Here is a 16,184-nt window from a genome sequence, read left to right as displayed (position 1 = left end):
AAAAGGGGTGATTATAATTAATTATATTAATTGCATAATTGAATTAAAGGGTACACCGTGAATTTTTTTTACTGACGAAAATCAAAAGAAGATTTATGCTAAAAATATTAATTCTTTAAATATTTTGTCAAGGTACTTATTTAAAGCTTTAAATTAAATTTGTTTTATTTCTTTGATGTCTCATTTTACCGTCAAATGAGGTAATTTGTAAGCACTCTGAGCGAATTTATTAATTTCATTTAAGATTCTTTCTTTGAAGGGAACGATGCTATAAATTACCTCTCAAATTCTACTATGTATGATAGAGCTTTCAAAAAGCTCCATTCACTCTGAATTTATATTAGAAACTGCAACAAACCATAATAAAAATATCGTAAAGTATCAAAAATTAATGAGAAAATTGGAATAAATTATTCTCCAAATCTATCCAAATGGCCACTTTGTCGTTAAATAAAATATTTTATGGTGCCCTGTACGTCTTTTGAGTCTTTTCGTTGACATTTTGTTGATTAAATTTGACTTCCGAAATATATCTTTGGCTCTTTTAGTGATCATTAAATCAGCATGGGCTGGGTATAATTTTACGGTTAAATTTTTAAAATTCAATTTAAAGTAAATTTTATAGGTACTTACTGCTGTTTAACTTAACACCCTGAGATATGAGCATGGACAGAGGGGTTGGTCCTCCTGAGGAGGATTTTCCATCACGCGGAGGGATCCCAAAGAGCTGATCACGAGCATTGCGACCCACTTTCAGGTACTGTTTGTGTAATCCCATTTTATTCTTCTTCTAAATCTGCAAAAGAAAAGCAAAAAGGAAATTTTAGAGGCAAAAGTCCTTAGTCATCATTTCTAAGCTAATTTTAAGGGGATTTTCGGCTGCAAAAAAGAAGTCTTTCGAACAATCCATTAGAGTTAATATAGGAATGAATCTCCGCCCAATCGATCGTTGTGAGATCTTCGGAAGATCTTGTGGAGGTTTTTTTTTAAATTAAAATTAAAGCAAAATATATATAAAAAAAAAATAGAAAAAGCTTCCTGAGAGGTGAACTTTGCCTGTTGAAACAATGGAAAAATATGTGGAATACCCCCAAGGGAATTTGCGCATCTTCTCACCGTCCAAAACAGCATATGAAATTCATTCGTAAATAGTAATTAGATATATTGGAGGAAAAAAGGTATAAAACGCCACTCACATGGCCACATAAAGCATCTAAAGGTTTGGATTTCCCCATTTTTAATCGTCTCGCGGAGCTTTTTGTTATTGTTTCTCCTCCGTTCGATCTCTCTCAAATTGATCGCCGTGCACACATTCCACCTGTCTTAATATTTCTCAAACCATCGTTTTGATATTAATTTGTTTATGATCGCCTGGCATGAGCTTTATTTTTTCTCCTTCTCTCTTATTTATTCCACTCACGAGTCTGCTAAATGAAAAAAATGCGGTAGGTATATAACAATTTCTGCAGGCGTTTTCCAGTCTAGCTGTGAATCAAAAAAAATGTAATGTCTGACCTCACATAGTTCAATAGCTGCCCTTTCGCTTTTCATCGCGATGATCTCTGATGGAAAATTAATTTTTCATTCATTTTATCCCACAACAAAAAAGCTCACTGTATGAGGTGCTAATGGAAGGTTAGTTTAGTTGGTTTCATGTTAACAAAATCAGATCACATCCCGCGTTTAATAAAGTTTCCAATGAAATCTTGCGAAATTCCGTTTGTCGCTCTTTTAGAGTTTATCACGGCAATCGCGAAGCTGCAGATTAAGCTGTTTTGTGAGATTCTCGACGGCGCATATTCGCAGCAGGAAGTTGCAATATATGTACTACTCAAGAATAAATTATAATATTTAAATCATTCGGCATTCTTTTTGTGTTAAGGAATGCTTATAAAGAAATAAATTGCAATTAATTGCATTCTGAAAAAATAATGTGAAGAGGTTTTCCCGTATTAATGCCTTTTGACTTTTCCGCATAATCCTTTCATGGGAAAAGGAATGGCCTAAAGAAAATATTTTTTGACATTTTTCTTGGACTCTTTTGAAGAAGAGTTTAGATTTTTTTTTTATTAATCAGACGTTTTTGTAATTAATTTCGATTATTATGTACAATGAGAGAAAATGGAGGCGCCTGGTTTTTGTGCTATATATATTAAATTTTTTTTCTGATGCCTAATTTTTCTAAAAATCCTTAATTCTGTTAAAAAGGAATCATTAAAATTAAGCAGATAATGAATTCAATTAGAAGAAATAAGACTGAACCCATTCTCCCCTATTAGTCTTATGTCAAAAACTGATAAATTTTCTTCCCAAAAATTGTTAATTATTTAACAAGAAAATCATTGGGATAAAATCTAATCTGCAACTATACACAGTAAATAAAAGAGCTCTCAAAAGAGAAAAAAAGCTGCATCATTTACACGAACGTGAGTAAAACACCAGAAGCGTGTCTGAAGAATTATATGCCCCAGAGAGCTTTCCATATTTCATAACACCCATCGTGCACATTACACCAAATGTACATGTGCTCGTTAGGTGCATGAGTGGCTCTTCGATGATCCTCATTAATGTAAACTTGATACATGAAACAAAAGTGAAGAAAAGAGCACGAAAAATGTTGTGAAACAGTCCCTCGGAGAGACTGAAATTTCTGGCTATATATATAATACGCAAATACAGGGCAAATATCAGGTTTTGTTATGTATATTGCTGGGCTACTCTTGCGCACACACAAAAAGGGGCCAAAAAAATTCGCAATTACCAGCCCCACCATAGAACATTCCATCTAATTTATCCATGAGACAAATTATTCACGAAGCTCAGCTTTGTTTTTTTTTACTCAAGGGGCGTGCAAAGTTCATTTTTTGCCCTGAGTGTGGAGAGCGAAATTGAAATAAACTGCTTCTAATTTATTCACCAAAAGAGAGGTGTTTTGAAACATGCAAAACCATAAGAAGAGGTGCAAAGACAAAAAAAATAAGCTGGGGGTTTGTTTCCTAATCGGGTGCTATTATGGTCATTATTGTTTATTGCGTTTTATGACGCCTACCGCAATACTTTAGCCAACATATTATGCCCAGCAGAAGTCCCCGAAATATTTTTGTTGTATTAAAAAACATCCTGTTTGGTTGGTGTTTTTCTCAGAAATTTTTGCGCGTTCTTCAAATTGCCCTCAACATGCTATATATAGAGTCTCATGCTTGTATTGTTTTTGCTCCAAACCGCGCAAGAACTTTCATGTTGTTCTTCTTGTGCCAGACGAGCACACAGAACCTCGAAAGCACAGCTGCGATGGACGTCATCGCAAGTCAGATTTTTAACAAACGATTCCTCGTCACACGATTGACACGACACGATGGGCTGGCTCTTTTTGGGAGTTAGCTTTGCCCAAGAAAAAACACAGCAAAACACTCGCAAAAGTTTAAATATTTTACATCCGTTTCGGTTGATGATACTTTTGTTTGAAAATTTGAACGATTGAGTGACAACAAACCTGATGACTTTTCAATTTTAGCACCACCATGCGAAAACCATTTGGGCACTCATATACATAGCATGGATTTTCAATGATCTCATAGGGAAATTTTGACGATTTTAAGGAAGTTTTTTTCAACGGAAAAGTGCTCAGGAAATGTTGAGACTTTGTGAGCTTTTAAGCATAATTAGTTTTAAGCTTTTATTAGATTTTCTTTAATAAAATAATAATAATTTTTTGGGTTTTTCATCGGTTAAATGGGGGTTCTCACCCAGAAAAACTTCGTTCTCCAGAGCTTTGGCTTTCTCGGCTGGAAAATCACTTCTTTTTCTTTTTTTCTTTAATAAACTTTTAGACTGATTTTCCACAATTTGTTTGAATTTTCAATAAATAAATAAAATTCTTAAAAAGAATTCAAGAAATTCTTTTATAAATACATTATGTATTAGCTTTTCCAACAAATCTTGTAAGGAACTACGCGAATCATTTCATGATGAATTAATGTTCAAAAATACAAGAAAACCTGAATTTCCTGTCTACCTCCAGCTGGGCAAAAAGTTTGCAGAAAAATCACTTCACAGCTTTTAATTAACAAAAAGAGCTATGCAAAGATGAAGATGGAGACGCCGGGTTTTGCTTTAGAACATGCTAGAATTGAGATTATAAATGAAGATATCTACTGGTTCTAAGAGAGATACATATTTAGCTCTATCTGGAGTCTCTATTTTATGTTTTCCTAGATTGAACAATATTCTGTAAATTCGTTTATTTAAGCGACAGAAAAACAATTTTTTAGTAGAAGATTCTAATGGTACGAAGCTTTTTTCCACGTTCTTTGTTAAAAGTTTTTTCTTAGCTTTTGTGAATGTAATTAAAAGTTTTATCGGTTTTAAGTAATGTCTTAAGAGGTCCAAATTGGGCCACGTTACCCTAAATATTTTATAGAAAACTTTTAACTATCTCTGAAAAGCTACAGATCTTCTTCCTACTGAATTCCTACCTACATTTTGACCTTCCAAAGCTAAGTGAGAGAGCCTTCTATAGAAGCCATAAGACATCCGCGGAATAAACTCAATATAACTCAATAATCCCCCATAAATCACCGTAAATGTTGTAAAAATTTTTGAGGGCATTGTATGGCAGGTCATTTGCATTGCTTTGTGGGGATTTTCCCGCAACATCTTTGCTTCCGGAAGAAAAATGAAACTTCCACCGTCTAGACATTGCGTGAAATTTTCGTGTGTGTAAAGCGATCCAGTCGAATGGAAAGTTCGCTCATCACACACCCAAGCGACTCACTGGGGAGGAAAGAGATCATATAGAGCTTGGCGAACCTTGGAGTTGATTGCCATTGCAGGAGGGAATTTTTTTTTACAAGAATCGTCGTCATAAATGCTCCGCATCGTTCTTGATCTCGCTTTGCGCGGTGTTTGTGTGCCGAATTGGCCCAACATGTAAATATTAGGTAATCGTGCAGATTTGGATTTTTGCTTTATACCGAATATGATGCCATCCGCTGTTTTGCAAGAAATTTTTATATTTGAGCACCTAAAAATTCAAGATCGCTTTATGTTCGCTAAATTGTGCTTTTTTGGGAGCTTTGGTGACGATTTATGCTTATTCAATCGGAGCAGATCAGCGGCGTGGCTGTAGGTTGTGCAACACGACCTTGATTCTCCGGCGCATTTGAGGTAAAATGTGGAAAGTTAAAATTTCACCCAAAGCACAGAATTCTGCATAAAGTGTGTCGATGAGGTCACAAAAGGACATCAAATGATGTATTATCAAACATGTTGCGGTACAAGAGATGCTGCCGCATAAGAGATCACTGAGTTCGCCTCCGTGTGGCGAAAGTGCAACCACGAGACGAGAATCTGCGCGAGTTTATGCACGGAGAAAGTTACATAATAAGTTGTCTTCAATCTCACCTGCATTCAGTGTGTCGTGCTTAGATCCACACTCTTGTATATTACATCGAATCCATTTGCCCGCAACTCCGCGCCGCTAAAGCACCTTCACTCTCTTTTATCATCTCAAAGAAAAGCCAACAACCAACATCTTTCTTTCTCTCTCTCGTGAGACATTCTTCTCCTTTTTGCCGTCTCATACTATACGGGGATTATATTATTCAATGGAATTGCATCAATGCACCACACAGCACGTGATACAGCAATTGCCCCACATTTTAGCAACACAACCAGCTAAATTCCATCAAGACGGTAGCTCTCTCACCATGCGGAAAGTGAAATGATTTATCAGCAATGTGAGATTTTTGTCACCTAACACACAAAATCACCTCCAACTACATGCTGTATATCTTTGCACCTCTCACATAGAATTATTCTATAAAATATGAATTTTCGCCAAGGAAATTCCGGCAATTAACCTCACAGATGTAAGTGAGAAGAGTATATGGAAAAATTCTAGGAATTTTGCTCGCGAATCTCTTGCATTTCGTTGTGTATTATTTAATTATTTATTCCCATATGCTGTTTTCTTTACTTTTTTTTTTATTTTAATGAGATGCTTTCAAGGGGATTTTTTTCTTTTAAGTTTTCATTGCATTTTTTTTTAGGAAATTGAGCTTTTGCATTTTTTAAAGCAAACTACCTGTTTTGTATATTGTTTTTATTCTTGAGAAGATTTGAAGGCTTGTTTACGTTTTAATTCCTTAATGTTTTATGCAAGATCCTTAAGTAGTCCTTGAAATGAACTCTAGGGAGTCTTTTAAATTTTTTTTCTGTAATTTAGAATATTTTTAGAGGATATTTATTCAGCTTTTGTGATGAATTTGATCGATAAGACCATTTCGTGTAATTTCAAGAAGAACTTCAGAGACAATGAATTATTTTTTTCATAAAAAAGATTTCAAACCGCTTAATATCAACATTTATCCTCCCCTTTTTCATTTATCACTCCACGTGCAAGAATGCAGCACTTAAAGGGTTTAAGTGAATAAATAACGTGGCGTTGTATAAAAAATACATACCTTCCAGTAAGAGCCCAATATTGGCCCAAATTGAGCCCATTAATGAAATAAATAAATCAGAAATTGCCCCATAAAAGTGCAGCAGTTCTGGTAAACATTTTAGCAACACCAGCTGAGGGTAAAAGTCATGTAAATGGTGGAAATATGTAATTTCACATAATAGACTGCATACCGCAATCAATTTAGCATTCGATCCACATTGCGGGGTATCACGGTCATGTTTTGGGAAACACCCAAAAAATCGCACATTTTCTGCAAATGTGAAAGAAATTTAATAATGACCCCTGTGAGTATTTTATTTTACTATTTGGCAGCTCAGAGAATGCCTCTCATGCTGCAAAAAAGCTCATTTTGTGCTTTACAATGGATGTATGAAGTATACAAAAAGACACAACTGTCCGCGCATATTGTATTGAGACGTTATGTTATTGAGAAATGACGTCTTTTCTCGTCTTGTATAAAGCATTTTTTTCTTCAATCTTTTATTAACTCACTAATTATTTTATAAAAAGGGAGCTTCTGCGGTAGGAGCTTCCACACGCATTTTGTGAAAAGAAGATGCCCTCAATTGCTACTTGAATTGCGCGCGCTAAAGAACTTCAAATGCTTGGCGTTTTGCACCTGATATTCTTGCTGAAAGAGACGCGCATGGCGGGGGGAGTTTCGTGGTGCATCTAAATGGAACGAAATCGCCATATATTATTGCTGAAATCCCACTGTGGATGTTTTAATAACACAACCAGCCATATAACAATATAAATTAACTTTTACAAGAACTCCTCTCTTGATTGATTATACGCCAATAGAGTGGTGGCAGACCTTGAAATAGTAAATTTCATTAGGCCGTCAATACGCGCCACAGAGAGCTTTCGGACTAAATCGAATTATTTTTTTTTTCATTAATTATTTCTTCACACCAAATTGCAACAGGAGGAAAAAAATTGAGCTTTGACGTCTCAGGACCGCCCCTTTGGTCTCAATATGCATTGGGGGGTTCTCAATGTTGAATTTTCCGGGAGAGTAGTGTTTGGACTTTGGCTCATTGGGCAATATCATTGGGCTTATTCGAAAGTTAATTGCTCGTTTATGCGGTCAATTCAAATCGCAAAGTCATTGTTGCAATTTTCTTCCGCCTCAGTTGTCCATCGCGCGCTTTTGCCAGCTTTTTTAGTATAGCAGGTGTGGGAAAAAAATTAAGAATTTTAATTTGCAATCATACCTCAATTGACAGAGTTATATAATTTATTGAGCTCACAGACTTTACTCACAAATGGGCGGGAGGTGGAAAAAAAGGCACTGAAAAGATTTATTGAAGGAATGCGATGAGGTGCCAATTGAATTGTTATGAATATGCGGCAACAAATGTGTTAAAAATGTCTGGAAATTTTGGAAGACTGGATTAATAAAATCCTATTAAATTTATTCTTTGTTATATTGAGGTAAGATGAGGAGGGATAATAACCAAGGAAAGATATAAAACTCTTAGTTTTTCTTAATCTTCGTTTGATGATTGTTTAATTCACTTATAAGGGAGCATTGCAATTCGTTTGGAATTATTGCTTAAGTCCTTTCTTTGAGGGTGGTTTCTGAACAAATATTTAATTAACTTTGTGCCAGAGAATAAACGTGGAAATTAATTGGAAATGCATAAAAAAGTAAATTCACAATTAATTAATAGTGTAACAGGGATGATTTTACTACATTTTCACATAAAAATTAAACTTTTTTTGTAAATGAATTTTTAAATGAAATTCTTTGTCTCATATTAAGTGAATATTAATTTTAAACTAAAATAAACTTAATTTGTTAATAAAAATTCAAAATAGCTCTTTACAGTTTGTAAGGTTCCCTTGTTAATTAAATAAACCTTTACTAAAATAGCAAGAAAAATCTGTGTCTAGTTCTTTGCTTTCAATAACATGACAAAGGTACGCCAAAATGCATAAACTCCTTCTCCACACACTAATAAAAAAAGAATCAATTCAGACCAAAATGTATATTAGGAATTTTCACTTCTTTCTCTTTTCCATCCACAAAACAATTCATCAATGTTTCGGCAAAAGTTTTCTATACGTACCTACGACAAAAAAAGGCCAAACGATTTTGCTTGTTTTTACTCCTCTCTGGGTGATTTACAAATTAATACCCTCTTAGTACGAACCATTATTAAACATAAAAGTTTTTGTACTCTGAGATGATCTTTCACTCTTTCGCACCCAGCAAAATGAAAGCATCTCTCCGGGTGTGTGTTGTACATTCTAATTGAAAGTCTTTTGTGGCGGCAATCGCCTCCGGGTTGTGTTCCGGTCAAAATCAATGCGAGGGTCAATTATATGATGGATATGTAACTCTTTTTTTTTCTCAACATCTTCTTTTCCAAGTCAATTATAATTTCTTATGCTCTCTCATGCTGGCTTTTTAGGAGTTAAGAGAGGAGTGGAGCCAATCACTTTTTTTGGGGGAAGGAAAAGTTCTTTGCCTAAGCGAGAGTTTTTTATTTTAAATTTTATGCGGGCACAGGTAGAAGTAAAAGAAGTTGTTGATTGGAATTCAACGAGATGTCAGCTTTAAACATGATTTCTGGAGTGCATAATATGTTGGGGACTTGAAAATTGTATGTGTACATAGCATGGCGAGGGAAAAGAATTCGCCGTGGTGCGAGATTGGTGAGAGCTGGAGAAGAAAAACAGTGGCGATTGAGTAATATCAAACGTGTTCTACAATTTATGTTCAACTCCACATGTTACGTGGTCCCCCGTGCAAGTAAAGTGAGATGCTTTGGTGAAAAGTTAACCCGAAGCGCGACAAGAGTTTACTTTACTTTGCAGAGTGACCAACACTTTCCTGCATCTCTTGCACGACACGAAAGCACTTTGGTCACACCATTGAGGTAGGTCGGACAACTATTCCAGACACCTCTTGAGGCGTGTAAAGGTACTGCCGAAAAATTACAAAAGTGCGCCAATTCATTTTTATGCTGCCTCGTGTTTAATATGAGAAAATTCTTCTTTTGCACCACAAACCGATCACGCGGCAGAGATCAACTTTCTTCGAAACGTGTTTCTTTTTGGGATTCTTTTTTTATCTTCTTTCGCAGCTGTTAACCACAAAAAGAATCCACTTGTCTTTCACTCTCTGTTAAAGAAATAGCCAGCCACATTAGCTTCTATTTAACTTAAAGAGATCAATTGATCTGCGTCTTTATCTTCGCTTTCTGCAGAAAATCGTTTCTTTTTTTTGTTTGTGAATAAATTTCCCTTTTGCAGCCAATTCGATTAGATCACGTGAAAAACCATTGAATATAGGTAGCAAAAAGCTCGATAAAAAAAAGCTCAAACAATGTTTTCGGTTTTGTATGCAAGTTACGACATTTATGCATTCCTTTCCTCGTCGAACGCCTTTCGCGCAAAGTCTCTTGCATCGTCGAAATGCCATCTCGATAAAATGTGAAAAGTTTACATTTATCATTGTTCCACGCGACCCAAACCCGCCTTTTTGGTGCATTTTGCTGAACTGATTTGGTTATGACCGAATTCGCAAAAGGCGTTATGCGTGAAAAATTGAAATTTTGCCTTTTCGAACGTTTTTTTTCGCTGAGATAATTAACTATCTGTGTATATATTAAACGCAAAAATATACAAAAGATATCGATTTGTCGTTTTCATCCAAAAAAAATTCGCGTGAGTGGAATTTTAAGGATCTTTTTTTAACTTTAAATTTAATTACAGTATTTACACTGAGAGATTTAATCGAATAACAACGTGCGAAGCAGATATTGCGTAAACGGGGGAAATTTCTTATTGCTCACAAATCAAATTATAGAGGGCACTAGATGACACACTGTTGTAGGTTTATTAATAAATCTGTTTTACTACAAAGAGGAGGAGTTTAATCATATTATTTTTAAAAAATTGATCGAAAAAACATTTGAATTAATTTCTTTTTCAGCGTAAACTTGACATCAAATGCAAAGGTAAAGCTGTTGTAATAATTAAAGCTCAGAGTTTTTGAGTGCAAGGGCTTTCAAGGTCTCCAAGAAATGCAAAAAATTCAACATCCGTCCTCGTTTGGGATTGAATGGAATTTTTCTTAGCATTGCGCTCTAATCATACAAAATATGCACCAAATTTGACGGGTTTTGAACAAATAAAAGAAAAGAAAAATAATCCCACAAACTATTTATGAATGAATGGCACGAAAGGGCAAGAAATTGGAAGCAAAAAGTACAAAAATACTGTACACTGATCAACAATTTTTTTTATGAACAAATCATTGGCTTTTTTTTATTTTTAAAATTGAAAAAGTTTTATTAAATTGATTTGGAATTTTTTTCAAATTACCTGACTGGAAATAATTTTTCCATCCTTAAGTAAGATTAAGTGTAGAAGCTTCCTAAAATTCAAATAAAATTTAGAGAACAAATTTAAGAATAAAAAACGAGGAAAATTTAAGAAATTGGACGCTTAACAATATTTAAGAGTTATTAGCATGATGGCGCACGTCGAAAAGGCTTGTATTTTAAGGAGATTCTCAAAAGATCCTTAAGATTCTTATAAGATTCTTAAGAAATCTTTAGAAACTCAAAATGGTTAAAAAATAAAAAGATCAGTATTTTTTATTTTGGCTGTAAAGAAATAAAACTACAAAATATCACTGAAAAGTATTGTTGCGGCGGGGCTTAAAGCCGCGGAAAGCTCTGGTGCTGACTGCTCTGCCATGACTCCCTGCATGGGAGGAACCAGTGAAAAGATTGAGGGTTTAATGGAAAAATTCAATGGTGCGTTTATTTCGCTCTTCGGGGGTCTTACAAGGGATTTTTATGGGCTTCTTGCCCTTACAAAAGAAAGCAGCTTCTTGCTGCAAGAAATAAATTCTTTGCACGGGCTTCTTGCCCTTCTAGAGGAGGGCAGCTTCTTGCTGCACAATGGTTGGATTCACGTCTATGCGGTGTCGCCGGATGCTGGCTCTGCGGCGAGCTGAGTGGCTGCAGAATCTGTTGTGGATGCCTCTGCCGCGGCGTCCTTCTTCTTCTTTGATGTGCTCGATGTGCTGCGTGCACGTGGAGGAGGCTTTTGTGGAGCAATGGCGTAAAGATTCCCAATGGGACTCAATTTCCTCCCTACCACACTTCTTAGCAATGCTTCTTGGCACGTGATGAGATCCCGATCGCCTTCGGGAATTTCCTCCAACTTCTTTAGTAGTCCCAAATCGTATGGCCACTTTATGGGCTCACTCTGAGTGCCCACTGTGGCAGTGTCCACTGGGGTGATATGCAGTGATTCAACCCCCTCGAGGCAGCATTGAATGCCAACCTCGACAGTGGTGGCAGGGTTCTGATGCCTGCGGCACTTAGAACAATCAGAGTGGTAGCTGGTGCTGGAGCTCTCTGACGAAAGCCCAAGATCCTTCGCGAGGGTGTCTAGGCGCGAAATGTGCGCGGTGCGCACTTTTGGAGCAATGATGTTTCGCGCACCCTCGACTTCGCTGTCTACTTCGACCACTTCTGGAGTGGGAGCACTCTCTGAGAGAGGTTTGCAGACCTTCCGGATGTCCGGAAGGGTTCGCTTGCGGATAGTTGGGTCTGCGTGAGCGTCACTCCGACGGGGAATGTGCTTGGGGCTGTTATTCCCCACAATGCTCTTTACAATGGCACTTCGCAGCCTTGGCTGTGCTTTTGGGGGCTCCAAAGGTGCCCTTGTGGGATGTTTGTTCCCGTTTGGGGATTTAGCAATTGCTCCTGTGGAGCGTTGATCAAGAATGGGGGACTTTGTGCGTGTCCCTGATGGATTTTCACCAGCAGAGGTGGAATGGGGAAGTTCTTTCACCCAAGCCACAGTCCTAAGACTTACTGCCGGCCCAATCTTCGACGATCCCTTTTGGTACCGCGGGTCCTTGAGCGGACTTTGCGGATTTTCCCACTCGTCACTCTCTGCGGAGGCTCTGGGGCGTGCACAATGAGTTGCACGATGATGTTCGGTGGATTTTGTGTTGCACGAATTCTCCGGTGGTAATTTTGTTCGTGCACCGGAGTGTGATGCAGAATCTGGGAAGTAGCTCTGACCAGATCTTCCTGCTGAATCAAATGTTGAGGAGTGCTTTGAGGATTCTCCCCTGTCGGCGGTATTGCCGGTGAGTGTGAGATCAAGTGCGGATGTTCCGCTTGGATCAAAGTTTTCTTGTTGTGGCGATTCTTCTCGCTGCTGTGGCAATTCTTCTCGCTGTTGTGGCGATTCTTCTCGCTGTCTTCTATTGCTCCTTCTTCCAGAGCTTGCTGAATGTTCTCGATGATCTCTTGAGAGCTCATGAAAGTTTTGCTGCCTTTTTGTTTGCCAATTGGGCTTTCTGTTGGAAAATTGTTCTTTCCTGTAAGGCTGCTGCCGTGCGAATGAATTTCTGGGCTTCTCCGCCTTCTTTTTATAGCCAAAAGGCTTCTTTCCCTCTCGCTTCCGCTCCATTGAAACACGTCTGAACAGGTTGAGCTCTTTCACACAAATGACGCAATATAGGCAAAAGGGTGCGTCATTTGTGATTTTTGCCCAAGGGGCATGTAAATTTTTGGGGATTCCAGAATCAGATTCCAGAATCGTGGAAAAAATGTGGGAAATTATGGGAATAATTTCCCGGAGCGGGTTTTTCCTCATTTTCTTTAGTTTTAGGGGCAAAAAAAATTACAGGGTGATTCACAAAAAGCCAAAATTGTGTTTTTAGGGGTTTTTATGAGGGCATTGTTTGGCTTCGCCGCAACAGTATATAACATTTACTTGATTTTAGGACTATTAATAAGATTGCATTTTAGCATTGATTTATGTCTTTTAATTACAACATTTTGGTAATTTTTTTTTCTAAGTCTTCATTGTAACTTTAAGGGCTTTAAGTGTTAAAGATTTGTTAATAAAATTGAAGAATTTCGATTTATTGAAGATGAAAACAAAGTAAAACCACGGATGTGATCATTGATTTTTTTTTCTCTAACTGAACTAACTCTTAGATTCGGTTACTAACTGTTTCATTCTTCAGGTCTATCGTAGAATCAAATGGTTCATTTTAAAGAAGCCATTTCGTGTTTTTTTTTTTTTTTAATAATTCCAAAAGGTTCTAAGCGTTCTAAAATATCAAAAATTTTTTTTTGAAAATACTTAGAAAATAAGTTCTCAGTTCTCTTTTCCAAAAGAAATATTCAGAGACAATAATTTTTGCTGCCCAGTGTTTCACTTGATGACATAATTCTTCTCCAAAATCATCTTCAAGTAGTCTTTAACGTCTTCCTTTCCCGACCAATGCATTTCTCTTTATTTTCTTGTATACATATTTTCGTGAGTAATTTTGTGCAGCGTGTGGTCAGTGAATTTATTGGTTCGATGATACTTCATGTCTCTTTTTGCACAATTTTGACCTGAATACACATATTGTGGAAAACAAAAAGAATTCTCGAAAGTGAAAAGAAGACTTTTGAAAGCAAACTTGTGGTTCTTCTCATGTTATTTATTTTTCTGTTGCCTTTTTCCTATTGCTTTTCACAACACTTTTCTTAGCCAATTGTGCGAGATTCGTGTGTGCGTTTGTCCTGAATTAGGCAAATTTTGAGTCACACAGAAGAGTTAAAATTAAAAAAAAAAAATAGCACAAGACTTTCTTCTTGTCGGACATGCCCATCAAAGATTGCACCAGGGTTAGTTCTTTCGGCAGTTGTGCGTACAATTGCACATTTTGTCCGACGAGGCTGCACAATAAGTCTCCGTTGCGCCGCATAGATTGCATCATACCGGTGTAATGTTTATTTTTTGAGATATACCAAGATACATTATATACCAACGAGTGCAACTGGTTTTTTTGGTCTCCTCGCGAACAGGTCCCACATGGTGGAAAATGGTGGAATGCACCACGATGCGAGATTTGCGGGACAATTTTCGCGTAGTGTAGCCAACAAAAGACATCAATGAGGCGACGAACCTCAAAATTACTTATGTACACACATTCATAGATAAATGAAAAATTTCGATACGGAGATTTTTCCTTGTGCGCCAATATAATGCCTAATTATGTAAAAGGAGGTATAATATCACTGATTTCACTTTCAATCGCTCATATCGAAATGTACATAAAATGAGGAGCGAGAAGTCATCGTGAAGTCATTTGCACTGGCGTTGTTGTAAAATCGACAGAGAGACACTTTGTACGAGTTGCAATCAAGGTGTTCCAGACACAATGTTTTTGTTTATAGTTTGTTATGCTTTTGAGCAAATTTTCCGTTAAGGATTTGAAAATAGTTTTTCTTTAAATTTGAGAGAAATGGGTCATTTTGTTTGTTTTAAAGTTTCTGCCGAAGATCAATGAATCAGTCTGTTTTGTAGGTTAGTTCCGATTTATCAGATAGATCTGGTACTTCCGGAAGAACAAAGTGTTCTAATTTTTAGAAATTAATTCACCTTTGATTGGCAACACAGAAGTAATTTGCCCATATTTTGAATTTATCAAAAAATTTAAATCATTTTCTATTCCATTTTTTCATTGGATTTATTTATAATGCCGGGAGTTGCCTAAAAATTAACAAATAAAATAAATTCAAGAAAAAATCAAACTTTTGTTTAACAAGTATCTATTTTTCAATCATTGAATGTTAATTTTGAGTAAAAATTATGCATAATAATTCACATCTGGAAAGAATCTTGTCAGGAACTTATTAAGAAACTTAGACAACGAAAAAAATGGGTTAATATTTGATTTGAATTGTTTGATAAATACTAAATTTGTATATCCGAAAGATAAAGTTTCATTTTCCGGAAGTGAAATAGTGACTAATTGTGAGTCCTATTCTAGAATTTCGATGTGTTATCTGCTTCTGGTTAATTCCTTCTTTCACAATTTGCACAGAATTCAATTGAATCCTCTCCAAAACTTCCGGTAGAGGACTTATAAGTTTTATTCCGGAAGCCTCATATCACAATTTCGAAAAAAAATCTGGGAAAATTTACTAAAAAATTGAAATTTTCTTCTGTATTTAAATTATTAGAAAATCTTCGAAAATATTTATAAAAAAAGCCAAAAAAAAAAAATATTCAACAAAAATACTCTTTTAGCAAAAGAAAACAAATCAGTGTGTCTGGAACATCTTGTAGTTGCACCAACCACCGCCAATGTGGCTCGAATTGATGGAAAGAACATTTCAATTTCTCCCATTTTGGCATCACCCATGTTAATACGTACGGAGAGTTGTCTCAAGAGTGCCTGCACCATGTTTGCGGCGCGTACACATATTACATAATTATGAGGTATTTATAGTTAATATTATAAATTTACCACATTTATATTTACAAAATTTACAATAAATATTATATTGAAATTGCGCAAAGTTCTCTCTCCCGAGACGTCCGGAGATCGCACATTTTGCGTGTGGTTCGTTTTTTTTCTTCTTTTTTCTTTCTTGTTATATGTTTAGCGTCTTCTCCCCCCACAAACGGAACTCATTATGTAGGCATTGAGACCGAAGGCCAAAAATATTATCCCGTGCCATGGTCCGTTATGTGTGTAATCTCTCTCGGAGAGGGCTGTGATGGTTGATAAGCGTTGCCCTAGCGGTGCTTATCATGCGTTGGTCATTCTCTCGTGAGCCTTGATGCCGAGAGGACCGGTACGCTGAAAGAGGGTTGGCTATCACAGTCACTCTCAGTTAATAAAAAAAAATCGGCGCCTACAAATTCAGAAGTGGGATACAACCAAAAT

At 36.4% G+C, this 16,184-nt stretch overlaps 2 protein-coding genes across 3 annotated transcripts in view; one reads left to right on the top strand and one right to left on the bottom strand.

Moving 5' to 3' along the window:
• LOC129792945 (beta-1,3-galactosyltransferase 5) overlaps positions 1-16,184 on the top strand; it is a 1,144,668-nt gene that overhangs the window by 308,086 nt on the left and 820,398 nt on the right. The gene's annotated exons all lie outside the window — the stretch shown is intronic.
• Positions 1-16,184, bottom strand: part of LOC129792925 (lysosome membrane protein 2) — a 46,314-nt gene that overhangs the window by 17,115 nt on the left and 13,015 nt on the right. For both annotated transcript variants that reach the window (XM_055832343.1, XM_055832344.1), the window contains exon 2: positions 634-796. In XM_055832343.1, coding sequence (XP_055688318.1) covers positions 634-778 — 145 coding nt within the window. In that variant the 5' untranslated portion in view covers positions 779-796. The remainder of the gene's footprint in view (positions 1-633; positions 797-16,184) is intronic.

This window comes from Lutzomyia longipalpis, chromosome 3 (assembly GCF_024334085.1).
Source record: "Lutzomyia longipalpis isolate SR_M1_2022 chromosome 3, ASM2433408v1".
Lineage (NCBI taxonomy): Eukaryota > Metazoa > Arthropoda > Insecta > Diptera > Psychodidae > Lutzomyia > Lutzomyia longipalpis.
Note: the sequence above shows the minus strand (reverse complement) of the source record. Positions and strands in the feature narration are given on the sequence as shown.